We start from the raw sequence: 23,131 nt of genomic DNA on the forward strand, positions 1-23,131 counted from the left end.
AGAAAGTGTCCGAAGTCCTTTTTACCTATTGAGTTTTTGTTAGTAAAGTTCATGTCAGTAGTGTACGATTTACAACAAATGCAAACAATGTATAAAAGCAAAATGAATTGTATACTGAAAAGAATCATGTCAATACTAAATAAGTATTTCAGAGTCAGTTTTTTTTTTCAAAATTCTTAATACATACTGATCCAATATTTTTACGGATGTAAAAGTTTTGTAATAGTTGTTGTTGTTGTTGTTTTTTTTGTATAAACATTGGCGTAACAACAGGAACAGTTCTTTCGGTGTGACTGCATGCGCAATCTGACGTCATTTACAAAAAAAAATAACATTTCAAAACTAGACACCAGAATATCTAAAAGAGCAACAAATTAAGCTAACACTTAATTTCTCATGGTAACGATTAAAATGGAATCGAAGCAACTGCATGCTTTTTTTTCTGAAATAAGTGATATATTAGATAAAAAGCAGGAACTGTAATTTTATCGCAATGTGAATTACAACTGAATATTGGTGGGCTTTTTGGCTGTTCTATTTAGATATCGAAAGGCTCGATATCCTGGCATTTATTTTTATTTTCTGATACTCATGGAATAGCAATTAACGTATTTTTGTAGCAAGCTAAGAACTGAATGCTAATTTTTTTGCGTTTATACGGGTAAAAACCACATTTGGACGTTTTGCAAATCATATACGAATCGCTAGTGCAATTCATGCATTTGCATAGGTCCTAATGTGTTTTTTACCGGTATAAACGCACACAAGTAGCATTTAGTTATTAAATAAATGCCAGTACATTCCACTATGTATTGTTTTGTTGATTCAATTTTATATTGCGTAAAACATCGTGCCTGTTTTCAGGCATACACAGTTTTTATTAATTGTAATTATTACTTTTTATTCATCATCTGAATTGTCATTGTCCAAGACAAAGACCGATGCAAGTGTATACATGTTCATGCACAACATGTCCCCCGAGTTAGTGTTGCCGGTGCAACAACATGCCACTGTGCATGGCTGTTTGTTTTGAAAGCAAATGCATGTTTCGCTGCATATTTCACAACTACAGACGAGGTCATTCAACAGTTCTGGCGCAGCTGCTGCCTGATTCATCATTTTAGGCTTTATCCCGTTCTCGTCTACTTCGTATCCAAATTCTGTAAGTGGTGGAAGATGATGCTGTGCTGTAGTGGCGTGACGCCATATCCACAACTGGATCACACATCCTGCAGGTGAGGACAGAGACTGTCAGCTGTTGGGGGAATGTTCCTTGGGTGAACAGAACTCTGGGCTTTGACGCACCTTAACTGATGCAGGGTTTGCGTATCGTTGCCGCCATATAGACTGATAACAAACTTAGTGCACGCAGTCCGCTGGAGATCAGTAAGCAGTTGTTCTTCACCAATGTGGCAGAGTGATTGGTACTGTGACGCTCTCTCTGTCATCATTTTAAATGCTCTTCGCTTACCATTTCCGAAGAATCCACTTGTAGTGTCACATCCTGTGATGCAGTATACTGGTAGCAGGATATTTAATTGTTCCTCAGTCAGTTTGTCGATCAACTGGTGAATTGGAATGAATCGTCTACCATCCGTGTGCACAGTTACTCTTCCTGTTGACATAAATACGTGTGCAGCGCCAATATAACGGTAATGATGTAGCAAGAGTACAAGTACATCCGTGTCTGGAGAGTGAACTACTAAACAAGTTGATCCCCTATTCGCCTCGTACTTGGCGTGAAGTATCATGACCGTGTCTGCTTCTTCTTGGTTAGTGTCAAGTTCCAGCTGATTAGAACACCGGTCTGTGGTGACTGTAACGCAGTTTTTACTTTTCCCACCATTTAGCACAAGTTCTTCCTGTTGTTTTAATTCACTGCACGCATGCTCTGCCATGTATCCAATATAGAAATGTACAAGTCTCTCCTTATTTTCCCCGCTGCGTAAAAACACCTTCCAGTCCTTTGGTACTTTCAGTTCACCTCGGACATCGATAATTTTACAGCTACTTATGCTACTGTCTCCTCTACTTTTTCGTGTCTCTGTTTTCAAACTATTTTCGCTGTATTTGTCGAAAATTATATGAATTTTTGTAACTTTTGGCGAAATATCACGAGCTTTATTGATTATGTACGACTGGAACTTAGCTGCCATGTCAGCGAATGTTTCCTGCTCACTAAGAACAGGTAGTATCTGAACGATAGCCATGCCATCGAACATGACCACTTCTGGGTTCTCCGTCATTTCCAGTTTGTTTGGTAACAGTTCCTCCAACTTTGTCACGAAGTCCGACTTCTTTGTTTTGATCATGTGTCCTTCATCACTGAACATACTTAACGGTACCGTTGTATTTTCAAATGCAAATACACGTTTAGATGGCACTTTTTATATGCATTTATAGCCAATAACCGTTGAAACATTGTTGCCCCATTAAGGACTTCTGCCTTTGGTTTCCTCGGTGTTATTTCCTTTAAGTCTGACATTGTTTTCACATTACTTCTTTGCATTGGGCTAAATATGTTTTTCTCAGGAGGATCTGAACCATCACTTTTTGCGATAAGTCGTTCAGATACAAACGATTCAAACATCTTATAGCCTCTCTCTAGACATTGTGTCATCGACTGTTGGCCGTCCTCTGTAGCATGAACCCCTGTGGCAAAATTCACAAGCTTTTCAGGTGCGGCGTTAAGATCAAATGGGTCTATGTAATTGTTTTCACACAGGTTTGCCATTTTCGCTACAGTTTTTCTCATAGTTTTCTCGTTTTGCTTTTGTGTCACTGTGGTGTTTGGTGTTTCCATCATCATTTCTGTTGTCTATGCTTTCATGGAATGCCATGGAATATCGAGATGCTAGAGGTCGTGCCAGAAACCAACGGGCAAGTGCATTTTCTTTCAGTGTCAGGCCGATGATTCCACCTGAGCCCTTTAGTGCCTTATTCTGAGTTACCTCAAGGGTGTAGTCTAACCACACATTGTTAAATTTGCCAGATGACAGTTTAGCTGTAAACAACCCTTCAAGAAACCCTTCTTTCACTTCTGTCGGTAGTCTGTTCATAGTGATATACTGAATTGCCATATACTTAGCATAAGTTGTGCGATTCGACGCAAACAATAAAGGCACGAGCTGTAGTTTAGCGTATTGGTGCACTGTCCAGTTTGGAGACCTTGTAGATTTCAGGAAAAGTTTCACAGGTGTTGATACTCTTGACAACTAATCGTCCCATACCCGGAACGTTGGTGATACTTTCCGTCCCTCTTCTCGGAACTCGTCGAGGAAAGGAAGCACATGAATCGCGATGGCTTCGCAGCAGCTCTCTATTTCGGAGGGTGGATACAAATCCTCATTCATGCATCTGAGTCTTGACAACATTGATGTGACATCTTGGTGGACATCTTTGTTGCTGTTCATGCACCAGTTCTGAAAGTTGATCAATAAGCGGCTGTATAAAACCTCGTCAATCAACTTGAAGGCTGCCAATGCACGGTCAAAATCCTTGCCTGTCAGTATATTGGCCGCTGTAGCTGAGGCATATGTTCCAGCATCAGTTAGAAGATTCTTCAAACCTGCTTCTCCATATAAAAAGCCAACTCCGGCGAAGACAGACATGAGAAGATGCATCCCACCTTCGACAGGGATAACACCTTTCAGAGAATCGACTTGATTCCATACGATTTCAAGAGCTTTTGTTAACAGGCCCATGTCAAAAACGACAGGAATATGACTTTGGCCTAATTCATGCATGACCTCTTTCGCCCGTAGATGTGTTGTGTACACTGTGCTTTAGTCTGTAGGTTTGGCCATGATGGTTGGGTTGTAGGAAATGGTAGAGACTTGTTGGTGGTCTTGACTGACTGAATTAGCAGAAAATATGCTCCAATCTGGAACTTTATTATCTTCAGCTTAGTCGTCACAAAAGGCAGAACACCGTCCCAGTGAGTACAGCAATTCAATAAGTCTAGCTTTCTTGACAGTACTTGGTTCTGATGGATTTATCTCGTCTAGTGTGACAGGGCTTTCGAAGACAGGAGTTGGCCTTTGACTCGGCTTCTTGTAAGGTGTGATGCTACATAGACTACCACCAGGTAGGGACTTTCTGTCAAATGTTCTGCTGGTTGACTTTTCTAGTCGTGGACTTGGTATGCTTTCACCATTGGTACTAGATACAAGAATGCTGGTCATAGCATGTGTTGTTCTTTTCCCATCCACCGTTCTCTCGTTATGGTCCCAGTTATCTGCCACTGCAACAACAAGTTTCCCTCCTCTCTGTTTAGAAATAATGTTATCTGGCACAATTCCTCCAGATGGAGTGACCTTTTGTGAGTCGATGGCTTTCTGGGCTGCTGATGTTAGAAACATTCGGAGATCTGGATATGTTATTGTGTAACCAAGTGCAGACATGTCTTCAATTATATGGCGACTGTTAAATTCTTGGTAAAGATGGACACCTAATCCAAGATGCTTTGGCGATGGCGTGGATGTAACTAGAGTCATTATGTCACTGGAAATTGCTAAACATTTTCTGTTTGTGGTTTCTGATGCAGCATTGAAACATTTTTTGTCTGTCAGCCAACATATAGCTTTATAAAGCAAGGGCTCGCAAAAATCTACTTGGGCAGACAAGTTCATCTCATCAGGTGAATAGTATTCAGCATTGTAGTTATCAAGTCTGGAATAATGGTCGATTATTCTTTTTCGTAATATTCGAATCGCTTTATGCACGAGTGTTTCGTCTGAGTCTGGCTCTGTTTCAGCGATGTTATATGAGCATTCAGTATTTTCTTCAATAGCTTGTTCCAACTGTTTCGCTTTTCTAATGGCATCATTTATTGATTTAGTACACGAATACACTAGATCAGATTTTCCAGGATTGTGAATAAAGGCTATGTCGGGCCATATATCGCTAAGAAGCTTCTTTAAATAAGAACTCTTATAACTGTGTGGAGTTTCACATCCCTCGTCTGTGGCTAATTGAATGAAACGTTCTTTTAGCGTAGACAAGTAATACACCTTATTTTGGACTACAATAGACTGCTTATACTCTTGTTTCAGTTTCTCTGCTGCCCGTTTGTACACCTTATTATATTTGTCAGATGCACTAGGTACATTTTTTGGTGGAGTACGACCATCAGTTCGTGCATAACTCAGGTACGTTGCAAGACAGCCTTTTCTCCTATGATAACGTGCTCCAACTGCAACTAGATCACCATTTGCAACACTACTTAAACGATTAATAATTGTTGTGTCATTTATCTCAAGAGCTGTTTTTAATACTTTGTGATATATGGTGTTATGGTCAGTAGAAATAGAACTTTCTACGTAAGACCAACTTCGCGTATAGCCTTTTGATGAAGATTTACAGTTAGGGTCACATGTACAAGAACAAATAAAGCATTGTTTTGTCCAGTCAAAATTATCACTACTGGATCTTGTTTTCAATGGTGTTTCATTGTTTTCCTTGTTTGCCATATTCAAAATCCAGCATAAATCGAGCCAGCGGGTCTGAAATGAAATATTATTGATTTGAGTTTTATGTGCATTGTACTTGTGTGGATAATCCAGAAGTTTGTGAATAATATAAAAAATCTTCATTTTGAAATGTCAGGAAACGCTAATAAAATCTGTAAACAGTTCCTTTGAAAGCAAAGAATGCAACCAAGAAGAATAATAGCAGACTCGGTTTGATTAATTTTGTTCATGAGAACATGTTTACACAAGAACATGTTTACATTACGTATTAGGAATTATAGTAGGCTGAATTTAAAAATATTTTTGTTTCCGGGTAGGTAGTTAGTTAGGTAGGAAGGTACATTTCTGTCATGTAAACTGTAATAATTTACACAGAGAAAGTTAATATCGATATTTCACATTTGTTTGTATAGGCCAACATAAAGTTTTCTTTGTCCCCCCTCTCGCAACCAGTAGTGTCATTATAAAGGATTGGTAGTTAGGTGAATTACTTTTATTTACTTATCAATACATTTATTAAGGAAACATTTAAATTTAAAAAAAAAACATTTGCAACATAATGTGTGTACAAAGTCAGTCTTTGGTTCATACCATTAGGCAAACATTTGACCAGGCATGGCCTAAGAAATTGAAATATACTGATGCCAAATTAAGTGACATAAACTGTTCATTTATGTTTGATAAAATTCAAGATCTCACACCAACTTATAATTGTTATTACATTATGTAGCTATCCGTTCCTGCTCTCTTCTGGGCAAGTGGATTGAACTGCTACTAAGGTCGTGACATCAGCTCCAGTCTGTTGACAAAAAAAACAACATATTTGTGTCAGTTATGTATCAAATGAAAGATGCAACTTTTTACAATATTCTCTGGCCAGTCTTTGAGTCTAATTAGTGAACTACAGGACATATCTGGCAGACCTACATTCCTTTTTCCAATAATGTTTGCATAACACAAATACAACAGATGAAAAAGATTTAAAAATAAGTATTTAAAGTACTACTTTGAGAGAATATACCTTTATGAACAGGCAAGTAAGTATCTTCTTCTTTGTTTTCTGTCTTGACTGTTAGGTCCAGTAATGTACATTAACAGTTCTGCAATAATAGTTTGTGTTATTTTTACACAATATCTTCATTCATTTATTTTATTTTCCTAGCAGTATTAAAATGCTATCTTTAAAATCACTATGCGCTGATATTCATTTGCTTACTTAGGTTTCTGCTGTAATGCATTTTCTTCTAAAATTTTATTTTCATGTTACTGCAAAATTCATTCAAAATTATATATCTGAAGTAATGTACAAAATAGTGTATACGCTATATACCTTCATATCTAAAATTTGTTGTATGTTAAGAATCATCATGTACAACTTGGTAAGTGACTGGTTCTTAGTGTGGCTTTCAAAACTGTTGATCACAACAGATCCACTTATTCTACTCATAGTGACATATCTTGAAAATGTTGCACGATTCTCTGAAAACAAAGTTAAAAGCCATCTATAGTAAATACCTGATTTATTGAGTATTTAAAACAAACATCCTTAAAAAGGCATATACCCGGTTACTAGTTCACATCCGATTACTACTCAACTTTGCTTGGAAAATGATCGTGGGGGTATGGAAAATAAGCAAAAATGAGTTTAGCTATATAAATACCACCGCAGGCCTGACTATTTTCTTAAATTTAACATTGGTAAGTTTTTTATATAAATTAAACAGCCCTAGTGGTATTAAATTCATAAATTGCAAAAGTGTACTTTTGTTTACATACCAGTGGCTAAATTATTAGCAAAGTAATCTTCTGGAGACACTAATTAAGTGACAAAACATTAAGAAAAACACTTTCTTGATTTTATTAAAATATACCTACCATAACAATTACTTTTCCTCAGTAGTGATAACAGTTTAAAGAGTATAAACTTCAGTAACCTTCAAGACTTGCAGACAACTTTTCATGGCTGAATTACATCAAAGGGGAGTAACTGTGCAAATCCTAAACCTACACATTTGATTACCAGTAGTAGATTAGTCTATTACCAAACAAGTAAATTTTTAACTTAACGTGATACTAATGTAAGAAGTTACAATTTGAAAAAGCAACACATTGTTGTAAATGAAATTCACTTTTTGTAAAATATAATGATCATTTTATGCTTGATGTAACCTTTTATAAAAACAAACTTACCTTCAATTCAGTCATCTTTTAATATTAGTCACAAAATTGGATACTCCTTGCACAAACTGTACCTTGCTGTCATAAAATATTTATATAGATCTATCTATTGTAAGTCACCAAGATAAAATGGACACCGATATAATTGAAAATAACGTAATATGAGGTTCAGCTGGAAGGCAATTAATTTCCCCCACCCACTTCGTATGCACATAATGCATCATGAAATTCCATTAAATATCAATAACTATGCATGTACATAAATGTCCATACATTGTACATTACTTTCAAATGAAAATAACATATGTTTGCCTGTTCTTTTTAAATACAAACATGAAAATGCTAACCCCAACCCCTATTTTCAAGCTTAATTTAGTATATTTTATGTGAAAAAAGTAATAAAAACGAAAAAAAATAAAAAGAAAGTACACTTGTATCGCATGAGTAATATCAATTCTTACTTATAAGGTGATGTATATATTTTAAAACTCAAAATAGGCAAGGGAAATTTGCTTATATGAATATTCTCTAAATGATTTGTTTTGGCGGCCATTTTGGCGGCCATCTTGGATTTCTCAACTTTTGCATCCAGGTCAAACCAAAGGAATAGTAGTTCCAGAAACTTCAGACTCTGACAAACATTTTGGTATATAAAACTTTCTGTTGCAACACGTAGGCCAGTTCGGTGCTCCAAACCTCTATTGATTTGCAGCACTATATCTACCGTATAGGTTGATATCTTCCGTAAAAGTTGATATCTGCCGTATAGGGTGATAAGCCATAACACGTCCAGATGAAGACTTTAGTGAATAAATTTTCGCTGTTTGTCTTAGTTAAATTTAAATAGCTTAATTCATGTAGGAATACGTTTCAAACATAGCAGAAAAATAACAAGTACAGTATTCATAGCACATCTACCGTATAAGTTGATATCTTCCGTATAGGTTGATACGCGATTAAACGTCTAGAGGATGCATTTTAAGGTCAAATTTGCGCTTTTTGTCTTAAGAATAACTTAATTTCTTAACTTATGCAGCAACACAATTAAAACATTGCAAGAAAAATAGTTATATTACAGTCAGTATTGCCTATCTGCCGTACAGGTTGATATCTACCGTATAGGTTGATACGCCATAAAGCCTTCAGATGAAGGCTTTTTTTGCAAAATGCGCTCTTTGATTTCGGTTTAACTTAAATATATAATTTTATGTACCAAAACGTTGTGAACATTAGAAAAATATCTAGTACAGGCATATCTACCATATTGGTTGATACCTGCTTTATAGGTTGATACGCCATAAAACGTCAAAATGAAGACTTCAATAGCCAAACTTTCGCTGTTTGCCTTTCGTTTAACTGAAATATCTTAATTTATGTAGTAAAATATTCTAAACATAGCAGAAAAATCTCTAGTTTAGTATTTATACCATATCTACCGTATAGGTTGATACCTTCCGTAAAAGTTGATATCTGCCGTATAGGTTGATAAGCCATAAAATGTCCAGATGAAGACTGAAGTGGCAATATTTGCGCTGTTTGTCTTCAGTTTAACTGAAATATCTTACTTTATGCACCAAAACGTTGTAAACTTCGCAGAAGAATAACTAGAACGGTCTGCGTAGAATATCTACCGTATAGGTTGATACCTACCGTATAGGTTGATACGCCATAAAACGTCAAGATGAAGACTTTTATAGCTAAAATTTCGATGTTTGCCTTTTGTTTAATTGAAATTTCTTAATTTATGTAGCAAAACGTTTTAAACATAGAAGAAAAGTAACTATTATAGTCTTTATAGCATATCTACCGTATAGGTTACCTACCGTAAAGGTTGATATCTACCGTATAGGTTGATACGCCATTGATACGCCATTAAACGTCAATATGAAGAAATTAATAGCCAAACTGATGCTGTTTGGCTTCCGATTGACTGAAATATCTTTATTCGTGTAGGAAAACCTTTTAAACATAGTAAAAAAATACCAGTATAATCTTTGTAGCATATCTACCATATAGGTTGATACCTACCGTATAGATTGATCTCTGCCGTATAGGTTGATATGCGATAACACGTCCAGATGAAGACTTTAGTGGCTAAATAGGCCTTGTCTTCAGTATGACTGAACTGTCTTAATTTATTTGGCAAAACGTTTTATACATAGCAGAAAAGTAGCTAGTATAGTCTTTATAGCCATCTACCGTATAGGTTGATACCTACCGTATAGGCTGATAACCATAAAACTTCCAGACGAAGACTCTTCTAGCCAAATTTGCGCTGTTTATCTTTAGTATAACTAAAATGTCATAATTTATGCAGGAAAACGTTTTAAACATAGCAGAAAATATATCGAGTATATCAAACGCCTGTTTAGCTCTTCTATTTGATAGGTTGATACGCCATAAAAACTTTATGTGAAGCCTTTATTGACAAATAAAAAATATTCGTCTTGTACTTAATTAATGCATCAAAACGTTTTAAACATTGCAGAAAACAAGCGCTAACGTTGAACAGTCCGCGTAGCAAATCTAAGTGGATACGCCTCCACATGAAGCCTTTAATGGCAAAATGTGCGATTTCCGTCATTGAAATATGCTAAATGCAGAATGTCGTGATCAACCGATGTTAATGTCATAGACGATAAATGAATTAAAATGCAATTTTAAGACAATCAGGACTTTTGTCCATGTCTTGTTTCGGCAGACACCAGTTTCAAACTTAATTCTATCAGTCTCAATTCTATCTCATATTTTGCCAAACAGCGATGAAAAACATATATGTGTAACCATAGCAACCGTTATTAACTCGACTATACCAAGAATGGAGAGCTATACTACTCACCCTGGCGAGGGCATTGGTTAGGATTTCATGAAAAGATAGTAAATTGTATATAAGATATGTTTCATATGATAATGTATGTATATATAAAGATATTTACTTCAAACTTGGAACACTTATTTATTTCAACAGCTTCGACCAGTAAGCAAGACTACATATCGCTGTGAAATATTTTAGCTGAATTATGGTCATATTTGGACTTTGATGTTGGTTCATAAAAGACTATGTTCTGTCACATGTGGCTTTGAAACATTCAACACTTGTTTATTAGTTTGTACATGTATGCAAGAACGCATAACCTTTTCAAGTAGATTGGCTGAATTATGGCCTCTTTGGACTTGGAAATTGGTTCAGTTTTTGTACAAGTCCATTTTATTCAAAACTGTTTTGCATACAGCTTTGAGACTTTGGCCACATTGTTACATAATATTCTTGATATTTAGGCATGACTAAACAACTAGGTCAACTGAGAATTTGTCTCATTTATGGCTCTTTCTGAATAAGTTGATAGTAATAATAAGTTACAAATTGCCATATAGTGGAAGACTTATCAAGATTCACATATATAGTTTCATTGTTTTCTTCTTTTCGCGATATTTTTATTGCATACTTACGTGTCAATTATTCGAATAATTGAGCCGCTGTCAACAGACAGCTCTTGATACAAACCTGCTAAACTGAAAAGTGATGTTGTTGCAGCAGTTACAGTTGCAGCAGTTACACAGTTAACTGTTCTTGTTCCCTTCAGGAAACATTTAGCCTAGTAGGTTTGTAACAACAGCTGTCTGTTGACAGTGCGCTCGGTTATTTCAATAATTTATTCAGTATTTATACAGCAATTTAACATTGTGAATGAATGAAATGTCAATAGGAACAATAAAGCTGAAAAATATCAAAGGTTTTAGTAGGAATATGAAATCTACAAACACTATTAAGGTGGATTCAAGTAATAGCTACGGACCAACGAGGAGTTTGTACTGGCTACTGGCGTAGTAACATCAGTTTTATTGTTATTACAGCAGTAACAACATTATGTCTTCTGTTACTTCATATGTAGCAAGATGCCGGTACTGGTTCTTCCCAGGAAAGACTGCTTCGCATGTATCAGTGCTATACACAGGGCACGTTAAAGAACCAGACTATCTATTCGCAAAGACGTAGGCTAAGTTAGCCGGGCAGTCTGTATCTCTCTCTGTCTCTGTCTGTTCTGGGGGCTTTATCTCACTCTGTCTGTCCCTCTGGTAAGACCACTGTGTCTGTACTAGTACAGGGTGAATTTCGCAAGCGCCTTCGAACATGCTTATCATGAAAAGGGCGCCATGTAAATCTGGTAAATTAATATAACAACGAACACTAACACTAGTATAGTATAATTCGCAACGATTTGGGTATGCATTGAACCATATATAGCTGTTTTTGTGTTTTATTTTAGAAATGATATATTTATTGGATTTATCGAAACAATACGCAAGGTATATACACCTGCGGAAAAAAATCATGTGAGTGAATAATACACGCAGCGTGTGGCCAATTCATAGTGTTGGGATATATGAAAACATGGTTCTGCTATAATGTATTATTTCTAGTCTAAAAGGGTATTTTATGTAAGCACTATTTCATGCCACATGTACAGCGCCAAATGTTATAGTCGATGTGTCGCCAATGCGTGTAGCTATTCTGACAACGTTAAATATGTAAGTAATACGTCCCGCGATTATTTTAGGAATGAGTACTGTAGATGTCTAGAGAGTTATTATGCGTGCCTAATATTTAATTCATTGTGTGTAAATGTAAGAAAATCGCATGCTTTTTCGTGTATACAAATAATAGTGACACTCATTTTCGACGCCATATTATGTTGACGTGACGTCTAAGTTTGTACGCGTAAAATGCTAGCATTAAACTGCCGTTCTGGTCATTTTGCGGGGATTTTTATCAAAAAAGAAACCGTGTGTTAGCAGAGATACTCGCCCTCACGTGCTGTTAAAATACTCTTATATATGTGCGATATTCGTGGCTGAGCAAAAACGTATTACGGCCCCAAAACGGATAATTCAAAAGGAAATAACGTCCATGTTATAAAACAACGCAGACATCACCGCGCATTTCATGGAAATTTAATGCCGTTCATGGATAAAATATTCATATATTAGTCTTTACATGTTTCATGCTACAATAGCGTTAGCGCATATTCAATTTGTATATATGTAATAACATCATAGAATACCTACCGTGCTGGAACACCAACCAATCCCTCAGCGCTTTTGAACGTTTATTTTATAGATGAAAAGAGTGCTATAAAAAATAATAATATTCAGCAGACGTTATAAGACAAAAACTATGCGTTATCCCTATATTCGCATGGATTTTTCATATTAGATACATATGTCTTACATATTGTTTCACCGACGAATTTTCAGACGGCGACATATGTACAAAGAAGGCCTAATTACAAAATGTGCACATAGTTTAGTGCTCTGTTGAAGCACAGCAATAAACAGCGTAATTTTTACTGAAACATGTTAGTTCAAATTTAACACAATTTTTGTCGTTACAGATAAGCATACATCACCATCATAAAGTCTACTTAAATAAACAGAAAATGCGAATGTACGAGAATAAGGGCATAATTTGAAACTTGTACTATTTGTGTGAAAGGTATTCAGAATAAAACCTCTGTCAATATGTTAAACTGATATATGATATATATCATATATTAACTTTTCGTCGCCGTGTGGTTAGGGTCCGAATGGGTTTCGCTCACCGATGTGGGTTCAAAACCTCAATTTGGATGTAGAATTCTTCATTTGAGGACTCAATCAGCTGGTTCAACCTAGGTGTTCACTTATGCCTAAATCAATATCTCGATTGACACCCGAGATCTTCTACATCCAGTTAAAATTGGAATAGTCGTCGCATTACCTAAATTCTATCGGCATGAATCAAAACTCAAAAAATAAATAAATATATAAATTAATTAATTAATTAATACTTGAAACTGTCATAGTTCAAAGTAATATTCAATGTTCGGCAATGAACATATTGTTTGTTTTTAACATTTTTAAATCTTAAATTGCTGTATTCTACTTTAATAACGCTACAATGCCAAAATATTTCTAATATGCTGCAGCATACGCCCAAGGAAAGGGCATAACAAAATTAGAACATAATTATGTTGCTAATAAACGGTGGACTGAAGTCAACATTTGGCCAATTTAGACCATCTTAGTTTGGATGAGATACTCTGTGAAATCAGTTGTTTTAATTAATGCATTGTATGTCTGCGAAAACGGTCAAATCTGATCAAAATCTTCTTTTTTTTTCATTTTCTTTATGTATCGTGCAGTGAGATCGAATCCTTCTTATTTCTATAATTCGCAATGTTTGTCCGGAAAGCATTCCGGATATTTTTTCTATTTTCGTTTCGGTGGGCATTTTGTGCAGCGTAGCGGAACGTGCCAGAGATATGTACAACTGGGTTGGTACTGATCACTCCTGTGAAGTTTCGTCGAAATCCTGGCAGCAATTTGACCTCTGGAAGCCAGGCAATATTTTTCCACCTTTAGCTCTTGCGGCCAATTTGTGCAGCGAAGCAGATCATGTCGGGATATGCACATCGATTCTTGGTTCTAATCACTCCTGTGAAGTTTCGTCAAAATCCAGGCCAGCAGTTTGACATGTGAAAGCCAGACAAACTTAATGCGGACGGGCGAACAGACAGACAGACAGACAGTCAGACAGACAGACGGCGAATAGGGACAATACGGTGGTATTAGGTATGTGAGGGCTCTGATAAATTTTAGATTCCTTCGAGTAGAATGGTGCATTTTAGGGTATTTTTGGCTGTTATATATTCAACAAAAGTATATGTGATTAATAAGCAAATCTGATGTGAAAGCACACCTTTTCTGTGAGTTTGTGTGATAATATAGCATGTGTTTTATATATCTGTCACTAAAAAAACTCAGTGCACACAGGAGAGTGCTCAAGAGCCACCAAAAGAGACCGCTTATCTTAAACATATGGTGGCTGATTTCTGACATTTCGTGTTGTCTTGTCGGCGCGGCGAAAGCACGACAAATTTTACGCGAAAACTCTACGTTACATTTAAAGGGCGCCGACAGGACATATTTATCTGCCGAGTTTTCGTGTTGGCGGGTATAAATTTGTCGTGTCGGCGCCCTTTATTTGTCGCGTTTCGCCCTGCCGACACGAAAGAAAAAACGACAAATACATCATTTGTCAAGTTTTCGTGTTGTTGTGTTTTCGCCCGGCCGACACGCTCACACGAAAATACATTATTTGTCGAGTTTTCGTGTTGTCATGTTTTCGCCCTGCCAACACGAAAAAACTAAAATCGACAAATTAGTTCTGTGCAGTCGCCCCGCTGACACGACAATACGAAAACACGACAAATTCTTTCTAGACATCTCATATAAAATGTACAGTTCTTCCGAAGCCAGTGGCAAAGGCTTTTAGAAACTTTTTTCATTCTATTCGAACGAACAGCCAATTCAAAATTTATTTATATTCACTAAAGCTGCATTAGGAGAGTTGAGATTATAAAATAGTACAATAATATGTCAGATGTCAGTTATCGTTTTAAGAATACGAAGTGTATCTATTACTGACCCGGTTTAAGAAATATTTCATTGAGCAGTGGTTAGCAGACTAAAGGTCTAGGTAACCGGCTCTATATATACAAATCGTATATGAACATGTAAGTAAAGGTAACCGGCTTTTATAAACTGTATCTATAACAAGGAGTCACAGGGTCTTTCCCTTGTCATTTTTGAAATAACGTAAAGGGGCCATGCCCTCCTATTCAGGGGGTCAGAGGGTATTCCCACGGACATTTTTGAAATACATGAATGAAATGATGGCCTCTGCTGCATTTTGGATCTAAACTGTGAAAAAGAATTGTTCCTTTGCCAAAATAGTTGGGTTGTGTGCAACTAAGACGAATACAGGTCTCTTTGAGAGTTGGGGTTGAGAGGGTGGTGGTGCGGGGGGGGGGGGGGGGGGGATTGCACGGCCATAAGCTGTCATTAAGGTGCATAATATATACAGATTTACCGAAATATTTTACAGCACATAGTTACATTATAAATTTACTTTGCCGATGAGTGCGATTTCTTTTTCATTTAATTTTGAAACATTTGGAAAAATATCGTGTCCATGTGTAAAGTGTAAATTGCCTGTAACATGTATCATCAACCTCTCAGGTAGGTTGGTGATAAATTTTGTATTGACATTACTTATATTAAGATAAACAAACCTTACTTTAGAATGACGAAAAGCGTCTGAATGATATATGCAGCAGAAATTTGTTTGTGTGAAACCCAAACTTTAAGGTGAACAAAATGTCGCAACCTCATACACAGGTATTTATAATTATTGGGATAAAATTAAAGAAGAACTTTACCAAACAGACAGCAATAACTATGACGCATCACGCTTTAATTCAGAAATAAACAATAGTGGCGTTTGACATGTTACAAATTTCCTTAATTACGAATTAGACGTGTTCCTATTTTAAAACACAATTTAGTGAATTTTGAGAAGACCATAAAACATTTTAACTTAAAAAAACGGTTTTAAGGTAGACATACAAAAACTGTTCAGCGCTGGACAAATTCGTGATTTTCTTTGCTATCATAATTTAAAATTTTCTGCTGGTTATTTAAGACAGTTAGGTTTAGCTGAAGACAAACAGCGCAAATATTACCATCCAATGCTGCTTCGCTTGGACGTTTTCTGGCGTATCAACCTATACGGTAGATATCAACCTGTACGGCAGATAGGCAATACTGACTGTAATATATTTTTTCTGCAATGTTTTAATTGTTTTGCTGCATAAGTTACGAAATTAAGTAATTCTTAAGACAAACAGCGCAAATTTGACCTTAAAATGCATCCTCTAGACGTTTAATCGCGTATCAACCTATACGGTAGATGTGCTATAAATACTGTACTAGTTATTTTTCTGCTATGTTTGAAACGTTTTCCTACATGAATTAAGATATTTCAGTTTAACTGAAGACAAACAGCGCACATTTTTCCACTAAAGTCTTCATCTGGACGTGTTATGGCTTATCAACCTATACGGTAGACATCAACCTTTACGGTAGGCATCAACCTATACGGTAGATATGCCATAAAGACCACACTAGTTATTTTTCTGCTATGTTTTGCTGCATAAGTTAAGTTATTCTTAAGACAAACAGCGCAAATTTGACCATAAAATACATCCTCTAGACGCATTTTCGCATATCAACCTATACGGAAGATATCAACCTATACGGTAGATGTGCTATAAATACGGTACTAGTTATTATGTCTCCCCCAGGAGACATATTGTTTTCCCTGTCCGTCCGTCCGTCCTTCCGTCCGTCCGTCCGTCCGTCACACTTCATTTCCGAGCAATAACTGGAGAACCATTTGACCTAGAACCTTCAAACTTCATAGGGTTGTAGGGCTGCTGGAGTAGACGACCCCTATTGTTTTTGGGGTCACTCCGTCAAAGGTCAAGGTCACAGGGGCCTGAACATGGAAAACCATTTCCGATCAATAGCTAGAGAACCACTTGACCCAGAATGTTGAAACTTCATAGGATGACTTTACATGCAAAGTAGATGATCCCTATCGATTTTGGGGTCACTCCGTTAAAGGTCAAGGTCACAGGGGCCTGAACATGGAAAACCATTTCCGGTCAGTAACTTGAGAACCACTTGACCCAGAATGTTGAAACTTCATAGGATGATTGGTCATGCAGAGTAAATGACCCCTAATGATTTTGGGGTCACTCCATTAAAGGTCAAGGTCACAGGGGCCTGAACATTGAAAACCATTTCCGGTCAGTAACTTGAGAACCACTTGACCCAGAATGTTGAAACTTAACAGGATGATTGGTCATGCAGAGTAGATGACCCCTAACGATTTTGGGGTCACTCTGTGAAAGGTCAAGGTCACAGGGGACTGAACATTGAAAACAATTTCCGGTCAGTAACTTGAGAACCACTTGATCCAGAATGATGAAACTTCATAGGATGATTGGTCATGCAGAGTAGATGACCCCTAACGATTTTAGGGTCACTCTGTTAAAGGTCAAGGCCACAGGGGCCTGAACATGGAAAACCATTTCCAATCAATAACTTGAGAACCTCTCGACCCAGAATTTTGAAACTTCATAGGATGATTGTACATGCAGAGTAAATGACCCCTACTGTTTTTGGGGTCACTCCGTTAAAGGTCAAGGCCACAGAGGCCTGAACATTGATAACCAGTTCCGATCAATAACTTGAGAACCACTTGACCCAGAATGTTGAAACTTCATAGGATGATTGAACATGCAGAGTAGATGACCCCTTTTGATTTTGGGGTCAGTCTATTAAAGGTCAAGGTCACAGTGGCCTGTTCATGTAAAATCATTTTTTGGAAATAACTTGAGAACCACTTGACCTACAATGTTAAAACTTAATAGGATGATTGGACATGCAGAGTAGATGATCCCTATTTATTTTGAGGTCACTTGATCAAAGGTCAAGGTCACAGGAGCCTGAATAGTGACTTGAGAACCACTAGGCCAAGAGTGTTGAAATTTAGCGGGATGACTGGACATGCCAAGTAGATGATCCCTATTGCAGCCAACCATCAGTGTCTCTTTGACTTTCGCTCCTGACCCCTATTGACTTCTTGCCTATAGGACTTTGCATTGGGGGAGACATGCGCATTTTTACAAAAGCATTTTCTAGTTTTTCTGCTATGTTTAAACCGTTTTCCTACATGAATTAAGATAGTTCAGTTAAACTGAAGACAAACAGCGCAAATTTTTCCACTAAATTCTTCATCTGGACGTGTTATGGCTTATCAACCTATACGGTAGACATCAACCTTTACGGTAGACATCAACCTATACGGTAGATATGCCATAAAGACCACACTAGTTATTTTTCTGCTATGTTTTGCTGCATAAGTTAAGAAATTAAGTTATTCTTAAGACAAACAGCGCAAATTTGACAATAAAATGCACCCTCTAGACGCATAATCGCATATCAACCTATACGGAAGATATCAACCTATACGGTAGATGTGCTTATAATACGGTACTAGTTATTTTTCTGCTATGTTTAAAACGTTTTCCTACATGAATTAAGATAGTTCAGTTAAACTGAAGACAAACAGCGCAATTTTTTCCACTAAAGTCTTCATCTGGACGTGTTATGGCTTATCAACCTATACGGTAGGCATCAACCTATACGGTAGATATGCCACAAAAACCACACTAGTAATTTTTCTTACATGTTTACAACGTTTTGGTGCATAAAGTAAGATATTTCACTTAAAATGAAGACAAACAGCGCAAATTTAGCCACTAAAGTCTTTATCTTGACGTGTTATGGCTTATCAACCTATAAGGCAGGTATCAACCTATACGGTAGATATGCCTGTACTAGATATTTTTCTCATGTTCACAACGTTTGGGTACATAAAATTATATATTTAAATTAAAACTGAAATCAAAGTGCGCAAATTCAGCTAATAAAATCTTCATCTGAACGTTTATGGCGTATCAACCTGTACGGCAGATGGGCAATACTGACTGTAATATAACTATTTTTCTTGCAATGTTTAATTGTTTTGCTGCATAAGTTAAGAAATTAAGTTATTCTTAAGGCAAACAGCGCAAACTTGACCATAAAATGCATCCTCTAGATGTAAAATCGCGTATCAACCTATACGGAAGATATCAACCTATACGGTAGGTATGCTATAAAGACTGTATTTGTTATTTTTCTACTATGTTTAAAACGTTTTCCTACATGAATAAAGATAGTTCAGTTTAACTGAAGGCAAACAGCGCAAATTTCTCCACTAAAGTCTTTCTCTGGACGTGTATATCTGCTGATGTCTCTAAATTGCTTTTTGTACTTTTAGCTTGTTTAAATGTTGAGTTCTGCTCAACCCGGGGCTAGAGGGCGTGGACGGTAGCATGCATTTCCACTACCGTCCATGAACAGGCTCAATCAAACCGAGCCTGCAACATTTTTGTTTTTGTCGTGTTGAGCGACCTGTGGAGTTTCCACTTTTTCTATTTTATCAACCTATACGGTAGAAATCAACCTTTACGGTAGGCATCAACCTATACGGTAGTAATACCATTAAAACCACACTAGTTATTTTTCTTACATGTTTACAACGTGTTGGCGTATAAAGTAAGATATTTGACCTAAACTGAAGACAAACAGCGCAAATTTTAACACTAAAGTCTTTATCTTGACGGTTTATGGCTTATCAACCTATACGGCAGATATCAACTTTTACGGAGGGTATCAACCTATACGGTAGATATGCTATAAAGACTATACTTTTTATTTTTCTGCTATGTACGAGATGTTTTGCAACGTAAGTTAAGATATTTCAGTTAAACGAAAGGCAAACAGCGAAAGTTTGGCTATTGAAGTCTTCATCTTGACGTTTTATGGCGTATCAACCTATAAGGCAGGTATCAACCTATACGGTAGATATGCTACAGAGACTATACTAGTTATTTTTTGTCATGTTCACAACGTTTTGGTACATAAAATTATATATTTAAGTTAAACTAAAATCAAAGAGCGCAAATTTAGCTAATAAAATCTTCATCTGAACGTTGGCGTATCAACCTATACGGTAGGTATCAACCTGTACGGCAGATAGGCAATACTGACTGTAATATATTTTTGAGGGCAATGTATTAATTGCTTTCTGCATAAGATAAGATATTAAGTTATACTTATGTCAAACAGCTCAAATTTGACTATAAAAGGCATCCTCTAGACGTTTAATCGCGTATCAACCTATACGGAAGATATCAACCTATACGGTAGGTATCAACCTATACGGTAGATATGCTATAAAGACTGTATTAGTTATTTTTTCTACTATGTTTAAAACCTTTTCCTACATGAAGTAAGATATTTCAGTTAAACTGAAGACAAACAGCGCAAATTTGACCACTAAAGTCTTCATTCAGACGTTTAATGGCATATCAACCTATACGGCAGATATCAACCTTTACGGTACGTATCAACCTATACGGTAGATATGCTATAAAGACTATACTAGTTGCTTTTCTGCTTTGTTTAAAACGTTTTCCTACATAAATTATAATAAGATGTTTCGTTTTAACGGAAACCATACAGTACCAGTTTGTCGATTAAAGTCTTTATCTTAACGTTTTATGGCGTATTTGTACGGTACGTATCAACCTATGCGGTAGATATGCTATAAAGACTATGCTAGTTACCTTTCTGCTATGTTTAAAATGTTTTCCTACATGAATTAAGATATTTTAGTTAAACGGAAGCCAAACATCACCAATTTGGCTATTAAAGTCTTCATCTTAACGTTTTATGGCGTATCAACCTATACGGTAGGTATCAACCTATACGGTAGATATGCTACGCAGACCGTACTAGTTATTCTTCTGCCAAGTTTACAACGTTTTGGTGCATAAAGTCAGATATTTCAGTTAAACTGAAGACAAACAGCGCAAATTTTGCCTCAAAAGTCTTCATCTAGACGTTTTATGGCTTATCAACCTATACGGCAGATATCAACCTTTATGGTAGATATGCTATAAAGACTATGCTGGTTATTTTTTGGGTATGTTTAAAACGCTTTGCTACGTAAATTAAGACATTTCAATTATACTGAAGACAAACGGGGCAAATTTTGCCACTAAAATCTTCGCCTCTCGACGTTTTATTGCGTATCAACCTGTACGGTAGGTGTCAGTTTGATATTTAATGTTTAACCATGCCTTCAAAGTTTTAACTGTTATCTCCAGTAAGTTTGCGGGTCTTTATAAGCAGATCTATGGAGTTTTTTTCTACCTATCTAAAACAGTATTCATTGTCAGACCATTTATCAGATCTAACTAACAAAGTACCGCAGAATGACATGGTGAGCCGAAATAAGGTAGGTAGGCGGAGTCATCCTTATAGGTTGATACGCATCTGCTTAGAAGGTTGATATAAACATTTATTGGAAATGTACACGTGTTTACCGTAAACCAGTTTATGTTGTTAAAAGAGTACGAATGTACCTTAAAATTATCGTTATCGTCTCGAGTATTGAACTCTGTCACCAATAAACACTTAACCAGGGTTCGGCAGTATTAAGGGGGAATTTGACAAATCCTCTTTTTTTTTCTTTTCCTACTCTCTTTTTCAAAATTAATTTATCTTGTCATTACGTAGTTACACATTTTCTATGCTGTAATAAATCTACCATACAATAATTGCAAGACAAGTATCGGAACAGATATATATGTGAAATTGTGACGTTTTGGGGAGGGCTGTCGCTAATGTTGTTAAAACTTGTAGCCCGACCCATTTGCACTATATATATATATATGTATATATATATACATATGTATTGTTTTCATTCATGCCTGTAATAGTTGCAATAAAATATTATTAAACTAAACAAGTTTTGCTTTTAATTTGATTAATAATAAATAATAAAAAAGATGTAAGAAGTCCAGGCTGTACGTATCTCACATCTTACCAACACAAGTATCATGCTAAGTCACTACCAAATACAGAAATAGTTTGACTAAATTTATATATTATTTTAGTGTACTAAAGTAACGCCTTACGAAAGTGCATCAGAATGTCAGAAAATGTTAGAATTACTCAGGCTGAACCCAGCGATATTAACAAAGGTTCTCTCAAAACACAAGGATAAAAGTCCAACAGACAAAACCAAATTCAAGGACCGCGGTCACCCATAAACCATTCTAAGCACTTTCTAAACAGGAAAATGTGTTATAGATATACCATGAGCTCACAGTGCCCTTGAACTTCATGGAAAACAAAATATAATCAAGAAGAAAATTACAGATCATTAGATGGTATTACAACCCGTACTAAATCATATAATTTTCCGTTGTCAGTTGTTTTGTCCAACGAAATCAAGTTGATTGATCCGATCCGGTTATCATTAATTAAGTTCTTAGTCTTTGGAATTACCGATGATATAATTTCTTTTAATTTTAGGTCCCGTTTCTGAGTGTAAAGTTCTATTAACTTGATGGTATGGGCTGTGGAATGACTGAGTAGAACCATTTATGTTCGAGTAGGAATTTCGTACAGTACATGGATAGCCAAATGTGACTCATTCGATATAGGGCTAACCTGACTATGAATTACCAGTATCTTAATGCGAGCTACCACGGTCTTGACAAGTCATGCTGAACTATGCCCGATATGGTGCTATAAATCATAAAGCAATACATTACAATAATCTAATTGTGAGGTAACCAGGTAATTCATAAGAGAGTTGGTTGCATCACTAGTTAGGTACTGTCTAATCTGACCTATTACGCGTAGTTGTTGATATACAGTCCTGCACATAGATTTGAACTGTTGTTACATTTTCGTTTTAAAGAAGATTCCTCACATACTTTATTGGCTCTATCGTAGTGTCAGTGGCTTTCCTCGATATGTTAGCAATGTCCCTGGTGCATGTATAATGTTCTGATGCAAACATGTTACGTTTGTTATATCAGGAAGTTACTGAGCATCCATGTCACGACCATCGATATGTGGAAATGCCTAACTCTTATTTGTAGCTTCTATTGGATAAGAGTACATATACA

General features: G+C 36.4%; 1 protein-coding gene across 1 annotated transcript in view; it reads right to left on the bottom strand.

The window, feature by feature from the left end:
• Nucleotides 1–6,201: 6,201 nt before the first annotated feature.
• The window catches only part of LOC123548411 (uncharacterized), a 34,756-nt gene continuing 17,826 nt past the window's right edge, over nucleotides 6,202–23,131 (bottom strand). The window contains exons 4-5 of the mRNA XM_053546929.1: nucleotides 6,802–6,950; nucleotides 6,202–6,270 (exon numbers count right to left, since the gene is read on the bottom strand). Of these exons, the coding sequence (XP_053402904.1) occupies nucleotides 6,202–6,270; nucleotides 6,802–6,950 (218 nt within the window). The remainder of the gene's footprint in view (nucleotides 6,271–6,801; nucleotides 6,951–23,131) is intronic.

Source organism: Mercenaria mercenaria, chromosome 6 (assembly GCF_021730395.1).
Source record: "Mercenaria mercenaria strain notata chromosome 6, MADL_Memer_1, whole genome shotgun sequence".
Lineage (NCBI taxonomy): Eukaryota > Metazoa > Mollusca > Bivalvia > Venerida > Veneridae > Mercenaria > Mercenaria mercenaria.